Source organism: Podarcis cretensis (genome assembly GCF_951804945.1).
Source record: "Podarcis cretensis genome assembly, chromosome: 11".
In the NCBI taxonomy this organism is placed as follows: Eukaryota; Metazoa; Chordata; class Lepidosauria; order Squamata; family Lacertidae; genus Podarcis; species Podarcis cretensis.
In genome coordinates, this window is record NC_137180.1 from 57995072 (window position 1) to 58010057 (window position 14986).

At 47.2% G+C, this 14986-nt stretch overlaps 1 protein-coding gene across 2 annotated transcripts; it reads right to left on the reverse strand.

Annotated features, from left to right (window-relative positions):
• Positions 1 to 297: 297 nt before the first annotated feature.
• Positions 298 to 14594, reverse strand: SIGLEC15 (sialic acid binding Ig like lectin 15). 2 transcript variants are annotated; one of them, XM_079995089.1, is made up of 6 exons: positions 14237 to 14594; positions 11479 to 11592; positions 9321 to 9704; positions 7992 to 8351; positions 5546 to 5576; positions 298 to 877 (listed from the first exon to the last, which is right to left on the reverse strand). In XM_079995089.1, exons 2-6 carry the CDS (start codon positions 11528 to 11530, stop codon positions 802 to 804), a joined length of 903 nt encoding a protein of 300 aa, XP_079851215.1. In that variant the 5' UTR covers positions 11531 to 11592; positions 14237 to 14594; the 3' UTR covers positions 298 to 801. The 2 variants fall into 2 exon arrangements, with proteins under 2 accessions (XP_079851215.1, XP_079851214.1); XM_079995088.1 differs by lacking the exon at positions 14237 to 14594 and having other exon boundaries at positions 11479 to 12035.
• Positions 14595 to 14986: the final 392 nt, after the last annotated feature.

Below are 14986 nucleotides of genomic sequence, written 5' to 3' on the forward strand. Positions count from 1 at the left end.
GCTGAACATTTGAGGCAGGCAGGACCCTTGGCAAAATATTTTATTGCGCTTATAGTTCACCTTCCATCCAGGAAGAAAGCCAAGGCAGAAAAATCATGTGATCCCCATACTGGTGCCCATCCAGGCATTGACCAGCTCCAGCCTGGCTTAGGTTCATCAAGATAGGGATTTCGTTTGCCTTCAGACCAGACCTCCTGAGATTGACTGATGGAACCCCTCACCTCACAATTCAGGGTGGTCTGCAAAGGAAAACACATCGGCTGATGGGTGATGGACAGCTATGTGGCCATGCCAGTACAAGCTTGCTGCTGTTGATGTTTATTTAATTCATTAGGCGGCCACGGCCCCAAAAGCGACTTACAACATGTTTGAAAACACATACTCTGGTTTCTCTTCAGATCGTATACAAACCATTCGCCTTTTACTCAAAGCACAAGCAGAGAGGCATTATGGTGTAAACACATTAACACAAAACCACTTTCAATTCATAAAAAAACCATACAAAGCAAAGCAAGCCTCAACAATGCTAGCAGAAAGATTCAGCAGCACAATTTTAACAGCAACAAACAACGTCCTGGCGCATCAAGATGTTCCATCGCAAGGGAGTTGCTAGTTTTTATCCACTCCTGTCATTTTGCATCACATCTGTGAGTGATAACGCTCTGCATGGGATCTCTGCTTTGCTGCATGAAACGGCCTGAGTGCCACATAGCTGAGGATCTTTTGACACATGTGCACAACATTGTTTTAGTTCTTCGTGCATGTACTGCTTAATGCACAGATGGCTTTCTTCTCTCTCTCTCACTCAGGCAGGCTTTGACTTATGGAGTTGATCCTGCGGTTGAGGTTTTCATATGAAGAATCTTGCATGGCTTGCCTGCCAGTGAAAAGTGTCAACAACATAAGTTCCAAGAAGCGGGAAGCAGGCCATGGCGGAAAGCGATTATTTTTATTTATTTTAACACAATTTATATAACAATCTTTTTTTAAAAACCCAAACACTTTTAGGTCGTCTACAACAAAGAAAGCCCAACTGCTTAAAATTGAAGAACATCAGCTCTAAATAAATTTGATTCCTCCCTATTTTTATGTCCTGTTGAGCAACCCTGTGGATTCTACTCCAAAATAAACTCCACTGAATTTAATGGACTTCTAGGTTGCAAGTTAACTCCCCAATGGAAAAAGGCAGTGAGCTTTGGCTGGATCATGCCTGAAAGGTTTTAATCGGTGGGGGGGGGGGCCACTAGGTGGCGCATCGGAAGATGGCTGACAATAACATCTCTCCGACCCACACGAGGTAATTTGGAGGCTATGATGGGGGTAATTAGCCTCCTTAACCCCCCCCCCAGGATTATGGGGGGGGACGGCCCTTGCCTGCTGTGCCCTATACCACCCCCGAATTTGTGGGGGTGGGGGCACTAGGCACAAAGCCCTCCTGTGGGATTTTCGGCCCTCCTCGACGCCGTCCCCGATTCGCGCCGCTGGTTGCAATGATCTTTAAAATAAACAATTCGGACGTGATTAATTGCACATACATCAAGGAAAATGGGGAGTAAATACTGCTGACAGAAGAGATCTCTGATAACAAGACAACAATAAAATACGAGAAGAACGTGAAGATACGGTATGATAAATGACTGAGGGGGGAGGGGGGGAAACCTGCCTCTACCTTTTTATGTGATTTAACAAGAATCCCCTCCCCTAATGAGTCAGAAATTAAGGACTTAAGCTGTGGATTTAAGGCTGTGTGGAGATAAACTTTCGATCCAAAGCAATGTTTCAAGATGAAGCTGGAAAGCTAAGAGTTTTGGAGTGTCTCACTTAGAAAAAAATACCATCACCATTTTGTGAGGCATTGTGGGAGCTCTTGGGTCTGGGAGGAGAAAGAGAGAAATAGGGCTGTTTACATATCGTGAATCAACTCCTCGGTGGGACTTAAGAGCGACAAACGCCAAAATTTACGATGGAAAAAGTGATGTTATCTACAAAGGAGATATATGGAAACCATCTGGATTTAGTGGAGGAACGGGAAATCCACACAGGATTATTATACTTGCTATCGGCTTAAGGAGACTAACAGAAGAGATCGTAAAGGAAAAAGAGAAATTATACGAACAAGATATGATGTGGCAACACCAAGATAAGACTGGATAGAATTATGAACTTTGTTTGGACTGATTGGGACTGATTTGGACATTAACGCAGTAATAAGAAGATGATTTGAATTCCCCTTTGGATCTTGAAGTATGGGTTCCCCCAACAAAATTTAAAAATTTGGCTTTGTAATTCGGAATTTATATGATGTGATTTAATTTGATGTGACTGGCCAGTTAATAAAAATTATTTTAAAAAAAAGAAAAAAGAAAGGTTTTAATCGGTGAAAGGTGTTGCCATGAAAACAACCACTTTGATTCATCCAGATCAGTGAATTGGTGAAGCTTGCTTGCTATGGTGCCAAGGTTTTGTCTAATTCCATGTTTCCCAAACTTGGGTCTCCAGCTGTTTTTGGACCACAAATCTCATCATCCCTCACCACTGGTCCTTCTAGCTAGGGATGGTGGGAGTTGTAGCTGAAGACCAAAGTTTGGGAAACTGCTGGGTGAGGGAACCTGTGGCACTGTAGATGTTCCTGGACTCCCCCAGTCCAATTTACTGTGGCCAGTGGTCACGAATGGCGGGAGCTGCAACTTCAGGAAGGCCATAGGTTCCTCACTCCTGTTTTCAAACCACCTGCAGCAAGAGACAGGGAACTGGGGCAGGGCTGTAGCTCAGAAGGAGCACATCTGCCTTGCATGCAAGAAGGTCTCAGGATCAGTCCCCAAGTAAGGCTAGGAGAGAGCCTGGGTCTCAGACCCCAGACAGCTGCTGCCAGATGGAGTGGTGGATCTGATTCATCATAAGGCAGCTTCCTACGTCAATTATGTCCTTAGAGCTGAGAGTAGTTGGGAAGAACGCTCTTCTCAATTTCATCTCCCGCAAACAGGTTTGGCAAAGCTCTGTTTCTAAATTCCGCCAAACCTGGGTTTCCGCAGCAGAAACGAAGAAGCATTACGGGGAACAAAGTGATACGTCTCTCACTGCTTTCAGTTCTCTCAAAGGCTCTCTGTCTCTGCCATTTTGTGTAGCAGCAACTGCTACCCTCTATTTTTAAAGAAATAAATGGGTGCGTTTGTGTGCTCATGCCAGACAATGAAGGAAAAAACAAAAAACACTGTTTGAAAGTGGGCACCTCGAAATATAGGCTATCAGTTGCCCAAAGGCAGAGATAGGGGAGAGCTTCTCTGCTCTCAGGTCCTGTTTGTGGTCTTCGTTGGTTTACTGTGAGAACTGACCTTGATGGGCTACTCGGCTCCTGGAACAGGGCTGTCCTTATGTTCTTATAATTGCAATCTACATTAAGCGGGCCGGAGGGAAACTGCTAAGTCATGCTGAAAACCGCTGACTCTTCTTTTCTGCCCAAATTCTCAAATATTCTGCACTTTGAAGTTGGGCAGAAACGAAGTTGAAAGGTGATGTGTCTGCTAATGGTTCAGAAATGATTCTCTCTCTCTCTCTCTCTCTCTCTCTCTCTCTCTCTCTCTCTCTGTGTGTGTGTGTGTGCATTTGTTGATGGGTGGAATGAATGAGAGTGGAATGCCCTAATTTGGCATAATTCCTTCCTTGCCAGGAAAAATAATGACCAGGAAGCAGGTGATGGAAAAGCCCTTCTTTGCCAGAGATTCTTGCCAGTCACAGTGGGCAGTACAGTGGTACCTCGGGTTACATACGCTTCAGGTTACAGACTCCGCTAACCCAGAAATAGTGCTTCAGGTTAAGAATTTTGCTTCAGGATGAGAACAGCGGTGCGGCAGCAGCAGGAGGCCCCATTAGCTAAAGTGGTGCTTCAGGTTAAGAACAATTTCAGGTTAAGAATGGACCTCCAGAACGAATTAAGTACTTAACCCGAGGTACCACTGTACTGGGCTAGATGCTCAAATGGTCTGTCTGACCTATTTATAAGGCAGCGTCTTCTATTCCACGGATCTTTGCCCCACTCTCCTACTCTGTGTCCACGTCCTGCAGTAGTTCCTTATGACAAAAACTCTTTAAAAAACAGCTCGTGCTGTTTAGTGGCTATTCCTGGTCTTCTGGCTTATCACACTTGGCATCAAAAAGGGGGATCAATGGTACCCTATTTTCAAAGAATCTTAGTATTGTTATCCTTTCCTTTAAGAATAGATGTCTTGATCTGTGGATAGATTTGGCCAAATTTTGATCTTGAAAGGTGATCATTGCTCATACCGCGTAACCATCATAATTTAAGTACCGTACTCTATAGAAGCAATATTGTTTGGCTTTACCACTCCTGGCAACATATCATTCAGGATGTTCAGGAAATGCATTATGCGATCCATCTGTGAGAGGAAACCCTTCGGTTTTGGGTAGTTAACAAACACAAGTTTTTGAGGGATTAGTATCAAGTTCCAGTCTTTTTTTCTGGATTGGAACTTGCCAGTCCTGTCACCATCAATATTGTGGGCCACGCCCTCTTTAATACCTGTATTTCTAATTGATTTCCTTCCAGGGCTCTGAGATGTTACTTCCATTATTACATTTGTTTCCGGGCTCTGCTTTGGGGTTTCCTCCTCAGGTGTTATCTGGGGTTTTGCCTTGTTTAATCCCACTTTGCCATTCTCTTTACTGCCCCGTGGGGTGGAGCTGTGGGTTAAACCACGGAGCCTAGGACTTGCCGATCAGAACATCGGCGGTTCGAATCCCCGCGACGGGGTGAGAGCCCGTTGTTCGGTCCCTGCTCCTGCCAACCTAGCAGTTTGAAAGCGCATCAAAGTGCAAGTAGATAAATAGGTACCACTCTGGCGGGAAGGTAAATGGCGTTTCCGTGCGCTGCTCTGGTTCACCAGAAGTGGCTTAGTCATCCTGGGCACATGACCCTGAAGCTGTACGCCGGCTCCCTCAACCAATAAAGCAAGATGAGTGCCGCAACCCCAGAGTCGGCCACAATTGGACCTAATGGTCAGGGGCCCCTTTACCTTTAGTGTAGAGGATGGTGGAAGTAGGATGTAAAGTTTCTGCCTTAGTGGCTATTCATGCACTTCTGAGATTTGGGCTGAGATTCCACTTCTACTGTAGGTTTTGCCAGATAAAAAAATGTGAAAGACCTACCAGAGCACCGTATAGTTTTGTATGCCAGCTGGTGGGAGGCAGAGGGAGCAGACGGTATGTCGCAGCGCTCTGTCAACTAAGAACAAGCCTTCGTGTGGAAATCCAGTGTATCTGGAAGGCCAGCATATTGGGAATTGGCACGATGGCCCAAGCAAGCCCATGAAACGCTTCCTATAGTTCAGGCTTCTTCAAACTCAGCCCTCCAGATGTTTTTGGCCTACAACTCCCATGATCCCTAGCTAGCAGGACCAGTGGTCAGGGATGATGGGAATTGTAGTTGCAATGCATCTGGAGGGCCAAGTTTGAGCAAGCCTGCTCTAGCTTCTGGCACCCACCCAGACCTGCTGACCCAATTTGAAGCTGAGATGTAAGAATTTCTTACCGTGATAGGCCGGTTGGAGCCATCAAGTTGTCTGTGATTTGATGCAAGAGACAAAAAATAAAGAGAAAGGTGTATCAGTTTCCTTACTGCATTGAAGAAGAAGAAGAAGAAGAAGAAGAAGAAGAAGAAGAAGAAGAAGAAGAGTAGTAGGAGGAGGAGTTAGGATTTGATAAACCACTTTATCACTACCTGAAGGAGTCTCAAAACGGCTAACCTTCTCCTTTCCCTCCCCCCCCCCCACAACAAACACTCTGTGAGGTGAGTGGGGCTGAGAGACTTCAGAGAAGTGTGACTAGCCCAAGGTCACCCAGCAGCTGCATGTGGAGGAGCAGGGAATCGAACCCGGTTCACCAGATTATGAGTCCACTGCTCGTAACCACTACTCCACACTGGCTCTGTTGTGTAATGTTCAAGTGAACAAACACTGGAGAGCCAGCAAAAGCCCAGGTCCTTGATAGACCAAGACCTGGTTCTTGCTGAAACAATAGACCTGTGTCTGGGCCATAGTATTTCAAGCTGCTTGTGGGGGTCGGCAGATTGAATGCTCCTCTGCACAAAGGTTCACTGCAGGGAGAGAACTAGATGTCAGGACTCTTTGTAGCCTAGTCTTCTCCTTAACACTCGAGTTGCCCATGCACAGGGTTAGCTTCATCACTGAGGACCTCAGTGTTCCTTTGTATAACACAACCTTCCCCCAACATGGTTCACTCCACCTGGTGTTGGACTCTCCAGCATCCATTGCCTCTGACCATTAACCATGCTGGCTGGGGCTGATGGGAAATGGAGTCCAACAAGGTCTGGAATTCACACACTGCAGGCTGCTTCTGCAACTACGCTTGCAGCAAAGATTTTCTGCACGGCAAATTTTAGACCATAAGCTCCTCAGGACAAGGGCTTGACTTTCTGCACACTAAATCAGGGTTTTCCCAAACTTGAGTCTCCAGCGGTTTTGGGACTACAATTCCCACCATCCCTCTGGTCCTACTAGCTAGGGATGATGGGAGCTGTAGTCCAACAACAGCTGGAGATCCAAGTTTGTGAAACTCCATTCTAAAGCATTGGTCTTCAGCTGGCCGGAACTAAAATGGGTCCTAACAGCAGCAGCACACATCTTTTGAATATAGTGCAATTTTTTTTTAAAAAAAGAAATGGTGCCTAAATGCATTTATGGGTTAAAAGTGATCAATATGATCAAGTTGACGACATAAAATACCATGCATGCTGATGGTGCAAATATATAAAAACCAGTGCTTCCTCTGCAAATCCAGGCTGCAAAACTGGAATGAGAAAATGGATCTAGATTTTCATCCCCTTTGGGCTCAGGGCGGCTAACACCAGTAAAATTACAATAAAAACATAATGGGGGGGGGGGGACAATTAAAAATACAGGTTAAAAATACAATTTAAAATTCAGCCTCATTTTAAAAGTAGCCGATAGATCAAGACCATAAGGGGAGGGAAACCTAAGGGTCAGACTGAGTCCAAACCAAAGGCCAGGTCTAAACCTAATAGTCAGACTGAGTCCAAACCAAAGGCCAAGACAGCTCTGTCTTGCAGGCCCTGTGGAAAGATGTCAAGTCCCGCAGGGCCCTAGTCTCTTGTGACAGAGCGTTCCAACAAGTCGGGGCCAGTGCTGAAAAGCCCCTGGCCCTAGTTGAGACCAATCTAACCAACCTTGCGACTTGGGACCTCCAAAATGTTGTCATTTGTGGACCTTAAGGTCCTCCACAGGGCATACCAGGAGAGGCGGTATCGCTTTGTTTCATAGCTGTCAAGTGTCCCTTATTTGAAGGGACAGTCCCTTATTCCAGCGCCATGTCCTGCTGCTGTCCCTTATTGATGGATGTCCCTTAAATGTCCCTTAAATGATGTCCCTTAAATTTCAAAGGAAGCAGCTCCTCTCCCTCCCTCCCTCCCTGCCGGCCAGGGAGGAGGGAGGCTCCAGCTGTGTTGCTTGACTGTGTTGCTTGGCTGTGTTGCTCACCCAATAAGAAGTCTAAGAACGACTGGGGGGTGGAGCTTGCATGCCTTGTGTGTGGCTAGTTAATGCAAGCTGAGGGGGTTTTTGAATGTTGGACGCCATTTTGTTGCACGTGCTGCTGCAAACTTTGCAGTGCAAAGCCAGGCCGGGGAGCCATCTTAAGTTGAGGCTGCATAGGCCTTGTGGTCCATGTGATTCAGATTCTGTTCAGTTGAACCTCTGGTTACAAAGTTGGTTGGACAGTGTTCTCGAAGCTACCAGCGTGAGTTTGACCAAACTGCAGGAGGACAGGAAGACTGGAGTGCCTGGAACAGGTGAGGCTGCAGGTCCCTTATTTTGGCTGCTGGTCCCTTATTTTCAAGGCTGCTGGTCCCTTATTTTCAAATCTGTAAGTTGACAGCTATGCTTTGTTTAATTAGGAAGCATCTCTGAGTGATTGACAACGCAACAGAAACATGCACCTACCTCTCTTCCAGAAAGCGCCAAACCCCAGTATCGCCACCAGCGCCAGCATCTTAATCCCCAAGGCGGCAAACAAGAGGACCAGGACCCAGGAGCTGCCCCCAGCTCTGAATTTGTAGAAGTATACGGCCCCCTCTGCTCTTCCCAAGCTGTTAACAGCTGTGCAGGTGTATTTCCCATCGTGTGTCAGGCGCTGAAGTTCCTTGGTTATCTGGTGGGCTGCAGTTGAAGCCGAGGTGATGTTGTCGGAGGGAGGACCGGCCCACGTCAGGGTGGGCAGAGGCTCCCCTTCGGCTGTGCACTTTGCGTGGAAAGCGTGGTCCTGGCTGGTCTGGACAGAGATGTTAACGATCCTGGGGGGAGCTGCAGAAAGTCCCGAAATATGAACACAATGCAAATACAGTGGTACCTCGGTTTAAGAACAGCTTAATTTATGAACTACTACTACTACTACTACTAATAATAATAATATAATTTATTATTTATACCCTGCCCATTTGGCTGGGCTTCCCCAGCCCCCCTGGGCGGCTTCCAACAAAATATTAAATTACTGTAATGCATGCGGGACATGTTCTGCTTCCAAGGCAAATTTCCCAAACCAAAACATCTACTTTTGGGTTTGCAGCATTCAAAGTGTTGGTGCTGACCTTTAAAGCCCTAAACAGCCCCGTCCTGTATACCAGAAGGAGCGTCTCCACCCCGATCGTTCTGCCCGGACGCTGAGATCCAGCACCAAGGGCCTTCTGGTGGTTCCCTCATTGCGAGAATTGAGGTTACAGGGAACCAGACAGAGGGCCTTCTCAGTGGTGGCGCCCGCCCTATAGAACGCCCTTCCTTCAGATGTGAAGGAAATAAGCAGCTATCTTATCTTTAAAAGACATCTGAAGACAGCCCTGATTAGGGAAGTTTTTAATATTTAATGCTGTATTGTTTTTAACACTTGATTGGGAGCCGCCCAGAGTGGCTGGGGAGACTCAGCCAGATGGGCGGGGTATAAATAATAAATTATTATTATTATTATTATTATTATTATTATTATTATTATTATTATTACCCCCCTGCCTTTCACTCAGTTTGGGACCCGCCCTGCTTACCACAAAGCAGGACAGTCGCTGCCAAGCTTGCTTCTTTCATATTGCCCTCCTCCCATGCCCCAAAATGGGCAGGTGAATGGGCAGGACGTTGAACAGGAACAGAGGCAATAGACTGTGGACGCCCCTCTCCTGGGTTTGGACCTCACTCAGCGCCAACCTCTATGCCAACCTTTCACACTGGTCATCCATTTCCAGCTCTGCCCCCTTCCCTCTCTATTGGATCTGAAGTTCCTCTCACCTATGAGATGGAGCCTGAGTCCCATTCTGCTCTCATACTTGTCGTGGAAATCCCCAGAGAATTCGACCCTGCAGAAGTATCTGTTCTTGTCGTTCCACGTCAGGCTGTTGATCTGGAGCGAGAGGTTGTTCTGCCTCGGGTTTCCCAAGAGCTTGTATCTGCCCTCCGAGCCGACGGTGGTTTTGCAGGGGTCGCTTGAGCTGTGGGAAACGCACTTGAAAACAACGGCCCCGTTGAAAGGCTCCTTGACCCGCCAAATGGCTGTCAGGGTCTGGTCGTTGGTGTTCTGTGGGTGTGTGAATGTGCAGGGCAAGGCAACTGCCTTGCCAATTTCGCCGGTTACCTCTGACGGGATGTGCATGGACCAGCCTTTGGAAGAAACACCTGGAAGGGAAAGCATCGATGATCTTTAGTTAACCAAGAAAACCCCACACCGGTTCCTACCCTGTCTGACCCAAACTCCGCCATATCAAGCAGTTGGTCCCTTACCTTTCTCGCCCTGATCTGGCCACAGTGATCCATGTGACAGTCACCTCCAGGCTTGATTATTGTAACTCGCTCTATGCGGGGCTGCCCTTGAAGCTGACCCAGAAACTCCAGCAGGTGCAGAATGTTGTGGCAAGGCTCCTTATGGGGTCCTTTCTGCAGGATCACATTCATCCAGTGCTTTACTAACTGCACTGGCTCAAGCTGGAGTACAGGGTCAGGTTTAAGGTGCTGGTTTTGACCTTTAAAGCCCTATGCGGCCTAGGACCCTCGTACCTACGGGACCGCCTCTCCTGGTATGCCCTGCGGAGGACCTTAAGGTCCACAAATGACAACACCTTGGAGGTCCCAAGTCACAAGGTGGTTAGATGGGTCTCAACTATGGCCAGGGCCTTTTCATTACTGGCCCCGACTTGGTGGAACGATCTGTCACAAGAGACTAGGGCCCTGCAGGTCTTGATATCTTTTTGTAGGGCCTGCAAGACAGAGCTGTTCCACCTGGCCTTTGGTTTGGACTCAGTCTGGCCCTTATGTTTCCCTCCCCCCTTATGGTTTTGATCTATGGGCTACTTTTAAAATGAGGCTGCATTTTAAATTGCATTTTAACCTGTATTTTAAATTGGTTCCCCCCCATTATTTTTTTACTGTTGTTAGCCACCCTGAGCCTGGCTCTGGCGGGGGGTATAAATAAATTTATTATTATTATTATTATTATTATTATTATTATTATTATTATTATTATATTTTTGAGTGCACAACTGAAAGTGGAATGTGGGAATGTGACAAAGTAAGTGTTTGCAAAGGAATGATCTCATACAGGGATGGTTGTAAGGGAGCCAGGAATGACAACAGCTCCCATCAACATGGCGGGCAGAGTTCAGGGCAAGGCTCAAATTACAGAGGGGTCAAGGCAGAGCATAATAGACCCATAGAATTGTAGAGTTGGAAGGGACCCTGATGCTTGTCTAGTTCAACCCCGTGCAAGAATGGCTGCCTCTTTTAGCTGGTATTTTTTAGGATGGTTATAATAAACATGGTTTGTCAGAAACTGGGGGAGGAGAGTGTGGGGTTAGGACTTGTGGATTAAAAAAAAGAAGAAGCTAGGATATTCACAAGCTGTGTGCAGTTGCACAGATCCCCTTTGCTTTCATTTCTCAGTGTGCAAGGAATCAAACCGGGAAGCTGCAGTCAGCTATGGCTTCCCATTACGTGAAAACCAAGAAACCATGGTTAAGGGTTTCCAAACAAGTGAGGCTATGAAGCCATGGTACACAATGGATTGTGTGGATGCTGCTGTGTTCTGTCTAAGGCAGAGTAACAGCACATGAAGAATGTTGGTGGAGCAGGCCAAAGACCCATCACAGTCCACCATCCTGTTGCCATGGTGACCAGCCAGATGCCTGCACGAAGTCTGCATGGAGGACCTGACCCCAACAACGCCCCATTTGTGATTCCCAGCAGCTGCTATTCAGAGGAAACATTGCTTCAACAAGAAGAACATAATCAACAGGACCAGTAGCCGTTGATAGAGCTCCATTGGCTACCAATAAGTTTTTGATCAAGACCTGCAACATCTTGGGTTTTGCCCTCCATTCTGTCCCACAGGGAATTGGGCAATTCCAAGAACAACATAAGGACGAGAGGGGGAAAGTTTTCCCAAAGCAAAACTCACCTTTCTTAAGAAAGCAAAGCAGACATGCGAGCAAGAAGCTAGTGCCTTCCATCTTCTGGGCTTGCTCCACGGTGAAGCTTGTTTGCTGATCTGATCAGATCCACTCTTTGTTTGCTGTTGGGTAAAATGCTGAAGCAGTGATTCCACTCTACAGAATGAATGTGACTGGACTTCCCTTATCCTGGAAAATATGCGTTGTTCACATGGCTGGCCAGCTGATGAGTCTTCTAGCTAGCCATGCTGGGATGAGTGTAAAAGCCATCGCAGAGAAAAGCCATTGGGTTCTTCCTCTCCCAACCCTTCCTCCCCCTTTCTATTTAACCAGGGTGAACGCAAGTGATGAAATGACTTGGGTAAACTAGTGCTGTGCTGAAAATGTCTCCCTTAAAAAACCCCCAACTCTTCATCAATTAATGAGAAAATTAATGAGAAACTACATTGCATACATGAAAGGGATGTGGGTGGCGCTGTGGGTTAAACCACAGAGCCTAGGACGTGCCGATCAGAAGATTGGTGGTTCAAATCCCCGCAATGGGGTGAGCTCCCATTGCTCGGTCCCTGCTCCTGCCAACCTAGCAGTTTGAAAACACATCAAAGTGCAAGTAGATAAATAGGTACCACTCTGGCGGGAAGGTAAACGGTGTTTCCATGAGCTGCTCTGGTTCGCCAGAAGCAGCTTAGTCATGCTGGCCACATGTATGCCTGCTCCCTCAGACAATAAAGCGAGATGAGTGCCGCAACCCCAGAGTCGGCTACGACTGGACCTAATGGTCAGGGGTCCCTTTATCTTTACCTTTAAAGCGCCACAGTAAGTGTTCTAATGTGCTTTGGAAAGCTTTGGTCGTGGCATTGCAGTCTTCTTGCAATCTCTTATCTGTTCCTTTTCTGATACAGTCCTTTGGCCCCTTGAAAGGAGTGAGCATGGTTATCTTGATGCACCAGCCCTCTTAATGGGCATGTGGTTTTCTGTTCCTCCTGTGTTTTACTCCATGAATCATTTTTTGTTGTTTAGTCGTTTAGTCATGTCCGACTCTTCGTGACCCCATGGACCAGAGAACGCCAGGCACTCCTGTCCTCCACTGCACCCCGCAGCTTGGTCAGACTCATGCTGGTAACCTCGAAAACACTATCCAACCATCTCATCCTCTGTCGCCCCCTTCTCCTTGTGCCCTCCATCTTTCCCAACATCAGGGTCGAGTCCAACCCCCTGCCAAGCAGGAAACACCATCAGAGCACTCCTGACATATGGTTGTCAAGGCTCTGCTTAAAGACCTCCAAAGAAGGAGACTCCACCACACTCCTTGGCAGCAAATTCCACTGTCGAACAGCTCTTACTGTCAGGAAGTTCTTCCTAATGTTTAGGTGGAATCTTCTTTCTTGTAGTTTGGAACCATTGCTCCGTGTCCGCTTCTCTGGAGCAGCAGAAAACAACCTTTCTCCCTCCTCTATGTGACATCCTTTTATATATTTGAACATGGCTATCATATCACCCCTTAACCTCCTCTTCTCCAGGCTAAGTGAGACAGTGAAGGCAGTGAGACACAGTTGTGGTGCTAAGAAGTGAGCTTTTTGCCACAAGGGGGCAGTGGGGCTTGAAGGAGATGCCATGAACTTGAGTAGGACTTACCCCCAAGAAAACGGCCTTGCCGGGTGGCGGGGAGGGGAAACGTAGGCAAAATAGGGAGCCCGAGGCATTGCGCAGCTCATTCTGCCAGGTTTTATGTGAAATCGAAGAAGCTTATCTGGCTCTAAGTAGAGTGACTTCTGGAGCAAAAAGGAAGTGGAACCCTACAGGATCAGGCCAACGGCCCATCAGGTCCAGCAGTCTGTTCTCACAGTGGTCAGCCAGATAGTTATGGCAAGCACCTGGCATTCAGGGGGCAGGCTGAAAGTGGCCGGAGAATGTAGCCATAATGGCAAGTAGTGGCTGATAGCCGTATCCACAATGAATTTCTCTAATCCTCTTTTTCTTTTTTTTTTGGAATAATTTTTATTAAGAATTTCAACATCACAATTTATCAAAAACATATCATCTTCTCTCCCTCCCCACAATTCTCCCTCCCCCCTCCCTGAGATTACCAGATGGGCAGAATAGGCACTGGCCTGTGGGCTCCATGCCTTTTAGGGGCAACAGATCAAAACAATATTGATTTGATCTTGAAATAAAATTACAATCAAATATTAGGAGATAATTTGCAAGCCCCCCCCCCCCCGAGATTTCGCCTGTCTAGGTGCCTCCACAGGGTCTAATTTTGCACTGCTTTCCAACTCTACAATTTTACGATGCTACAAGTCGTTCACCTAGTTCTCTTTCTCAATCTTTACATGTATTCTGTAATTTTGCCTGCCGCCACCTTAATCTCCGAGTGGCGCGAGATTCCAGGGGTTCCAGGCAAGTGTTCACATTTCCTTTTGGAAATGAGGCACAGTGAATAGGATTTATTTGCAAGAACCTAGGGTTTGCTGATCAGAAGGTTGGTGGTTCGAATCCCCGGGATGGGGTGAGCTCCCGTTGCTCGGTCCCTGTTCCTGCCAACCTAACAGTTCAAAAGCACGTCAAAGTAGATAAATAGATACCGCTCCGGTGGGAAGGTAAATGGTGTTTCCGTGCGCTGCTCTGGTTCACCAGAAGCGGCTTAGTCATGCTGGCCACATGATCCAGAAACTGTATGCCGGCTCCCTCGGCCAATAAAGCGAGATGAGCACCGCAACCCCAGAGTCGGTCACGACTGGACCTAATGGTCAGGGGTCCCTTTACCTTTTTATATACGGTCTGAGCCTGCCATGGAGGGTTTCACAGCCTTCCTGACATCGCCACAGCCTTGGATTCAAGCAGAAACCAAACATTAATTCCAAGTGCTTCTCTTTCTCTCCCCAGCACGCTGCTTTGCTTCTAGCTCACATCACGGCAGTCCAACTCTAAACTCAGCTTTTGCCCTATTCCTTGTTCTCCCTAATGGCCCGTCACCCAGTCTATCACCGCGACACAGGGAACAATCCTGGCTTATATTTTAACACTTGCCGAATCCAGGAGTTAGAAGGATCTTGCTTACAGCCGACTGCCCCCCCCCCCCGCAAACTCATAACAATATTTTAATGGCTGAAGAGACTGTTGATAAAGCCTGCCCTGCCCAACTTTGCAAATCTCCAAGCTGTAAATTGCAGGCTCAAATACTTTTGTGCTCAATAAAAAAAATATATTGCCCAGCCCTTCGCCGCAGCGAGGGGGTGAATCGGAAAGGGCAGTGGAATTTTTCCCTTTTTTGCCAGAGGGGAAAATTCCAGTCAGCTGAGCCGCAGGGCGCCCAGACCCAAAGCTGCGTCATGGCACTTCAGAAAATGGGGATCTGAGATGGAGCTATTCTAACCTTTCCTTTGTGTGCATTTGACCCCCCATGCAGCCAAGAAAATGTTGAATGTTGAATTTTTCTTGGTGCGTGTGTGTGTTAGGGAAGGATTACCGGGCCTGGCAACCTTCCACCCTCCATAGTGTGGCAGTGGCTCTTGG